Source organism: Benincasa hispida, chromosome 8 (assembly GCF_009727055.1).
Source record: "Benincasa hispida cultivar B227 chromosome 8, ASM972705v1, whole genome shotgun sequence".
Taxonomy (NCBI): Eukaryota; Viridiplantae; Streptophyta; class Magnoliopsida; order Cucurbitales; family Cucurbitaceae; genus Benincasa; species Benincasa hispida.
Window position 1 is genome coordinate 16,208,444 of NC_052356.1, and position 3,024 is coordinate 16,211,467.

The window sequence follows — 3,024 nt, forward strand, 5'->3', positions numbered from 1 at the left end:
TTTAGTTTCCAAAGTTTAGATTAATCGATAATAATTAAGTCGGTATGTTGAAAACTTTCATTAAATTAAATAGAGGGTAGATATTATATTATATAATGATTTAATTTTTGTAGTTTTGCTCTCTTATGGATTTACGGTTATAGAATCATTATTTAATTATTTTTTTAACCACATATGAAATATAGAAATGAACCTTGATAGTTGATGGTATAAATTTGTGCTAGTTGAATTACGTTCATGTCGTTTGACCAACATTAATTAAATTTTAATAATTTTTTTACTCTAATAATTGATATGGTATAAATTATATTACAGAAAATCAAGTTAAAATTAATAATAAATTTTAAAATGGAGCGGATAAGGGGTACATCGTCTATTGATCCTTTTGAATTGTTTGTTGGTTATCAACATGATAAATTGGGCTTTAGAGGTACCATGTGAGACATCTATTAATCTTGGTGACATTCCTCGAGTTATTCCTAATTTCACTTTGGTCGAGTTTAGACATATTTCTTGTGAAGTTAATGGAATGACTCATTCTTTGGCAAGTTTTATCTCTAAGAAAGTTGTTGGGACTTGATGATTTTCCTAATTGGTTAACCTCTTTATTTTTCATTGATTTTTCCTCCCTCTAAACCCCATTCGGTGGTTTCTAGCTAAATTATGAAGTTTCTTGGATTAGAAAAATAAAGTTCATCGACTAAATTGTTTCAAAATCAAAAGTATAAAGACTAAAATGTATTACGGACTGAAGCTTTTCTTAATACTATGAGAATTGAATTGAATCTTCAACCTCATGAGACGTAGTACATATCAATTACAACTAAAATATGTTCACTTTTGTTATTACATACTAAAATTACAAATCAAATAATTATTTTCTTTTTAGAGATTGAACCTCCAATTTTAAGAGAGTGCATATCAACTATTTGTCAATCTCATCTTTGTAAGATGTAAATAATACAAACGTAATTCATATTATATTATAATTTCTAAAATAAAGGTACTTCCAAACTATGATACTCTTGCTCCAAATACAATAGCACGAAATTATTTTGAAAAATATAAAATGAAACATACTTCAACCAACCTAAACATTCCACTTCCATATCAAAATTTCGACTAGTAAGAAAAAAAAAATTTGGGAATGACGATATTATGTAAATTAAAAAAAAAAAAAAAAAGAATACAAACTAATTTTCTCTCTTGTGGAAGGGGAAAAAACAGTGGATTTAGTAATACTAATGAAATTGTATGTCAAAAAGTGAAAGAAAAAGAAAAATCTGTACAAATGGCGAATTCTAATTCTAATGCTTCGATAATTCAAACATCCAATTCTTCTTCGCCATTGGAGGACGGGAAAATCCTTCCGTCTGATCTGTTTCTACTCAACATTCGCATCAAAGACGCTCCAAGCGACATCAATGGCGGATCAATCGAAGAAGAAGAAGAAGAATCGGAATTAAACTGACCGTTTTGTCCCTCATTCCTCTGAATCTCACAATTGTTACTCCTTTCCTCCATCACATTCACAATCTCCCCTCCGATTTCTCTCTCACCGGATTCCGCCGCATCAGAACAATCCGCAGCCTCACCAATCACTGGCTCTCTACAAACAGGACAATTCGCGTGAGAGTTCAGCCACATATCAATACACTCCAGATGAAATCCATGGCTACATTTTGGCAACCGTCGTCCCAGTTCTCGTTCTTCAAATTCACTGAGGCAAATCACGCACTCCATCGCCGCCGCACACTTCTTCTCCTCGGATTCGTAAACGAACAGAGGAATAGCAGAGATTACAGACGGATCGAGGCCTTTGGACGGAGCAGAAACTAAATCAAACGGAACGGACGAATCGAAACGGGAGAGACGAGGCGGAGCGAGGATGTAGGAGACAGTGAGGGAGGTGCGGTGGCGGTGGCGGTAGCGAGGGTGAGGGAAGAAGCAATTGGCGTAGGCGTGGAGGAGAAGAACGAAGAGAACGACTAAGAGAAGAGAAATGAGAGCGGCGAGCATGATGTTGCTGTTGTAGGAGAAAATGCTTTGAGCGAAATCGATGAGTGAAGTGGAATTGGACCCCATTGTTGGTGGTGGAAGTTGCAGAGAAATGGTGGTTGCCGTTGCCGGCGGAAGGAGGTAGAAGAAGAGTTGAGAGTGTTTAGTTTATTTATCAAGGCAATGCAACGAATCTTTTTTTTTTTTCCGTGAACCTAAAATGGGCTCTCCGTTTTTCCGTAACGTAACATTTACTTGACATGTCCCCATTTCCCTCGTACCAATTTCATAATATTTTATATAAAAAAATATAATATATATCATAAGAAAAATAATTTTTGTTCTCCAAGTTTTGAGTTTGGTTTCTATTTGGTATTTACGTGGTTATCCATTTTAGCCCCTTAATTATTAGGTCTCGTTTCTAGTTGGTATTTATGTTTTTAAATGTTACTGGCTTTTAATTGCCGTTAATGTCTATAATTAGTTTAAAATAATCATGAAATTAAATTTTAATTTTTTTAAAAAAAAAATTATGTAATTAAAATAAGGTGGGAGAATCAAACCTTCAGTTACGCTTTTGTTGGCAATTTAATTCTAATAGAAAATAATGAAATTTAATTACCTTTCATTATTTTTGTTAGAGTTGTATTATTCACAATATTTGTTTAAGATTTGTTTGCATATTCTATGTTTCCATGCTATCCTTCTTTAGTGGCCGTCTTTCAGAATATCTCAACATATGTGGTTTCTGTCAGCATGTTATTAGCGTCAAGATGCAGATTCTACAGATTAATAGTTTCTTTATTGAGAAGATTATGACAGTTTATTCTCTTCAATTTTGTTTCTTTTTCTGCTAGGTTCATAATATCTTTGTTAGGGTTTTCTTTTGCATTTTATTGTGGGGTTGTCTTTGTGTTTACTAGGGTTGATGATTTTTTTACAAAAAAAAAAAAGAAAAAAAGAAAAAAAAGGAAGATCATTGTTGTCGTTGTCTTGTCAGTTCTACCAAAATCGCAAGTGTATGAC

The 3,024-nt window shown here is 33.3% G+C and overlaps 1 protein-coding gene across 1 annotated transcript; it reads right to left on the reverse strand.

The window, feature by feature from the left end:
- Window positions 1-1,030: 1,030 nt before the first annotated feature.
- LOC120083651 (RING-H2 finger protein ATL63) lies at window positions 1,031-2,233 on the reverse strand. The gene has a single exon (XM_039039485.1). It carries the CDS (start codon window positions 2,083-2,085, stop codon window positions 1,324-1,326), a length of 762 nt encoding a protein of 253 aa, XP_038895413.1. The 5' UTR covers window positions 2,086-2,233; the 3' UTR covers window positions 1,031-1,323.
- Window positions 2,234-3,024: the final 791 nt, after the last annotated feature.

Bases quoted from the DNA above. Each gene is read 5' to 3' on its own strand.
- LOC120083651 (XM_039039485.1), bottom strand. From the start codon at position 2,085: ATGGGGTCCAATTCCACTTCACTCATCGATTTCGCTCAAAGCATTTTC.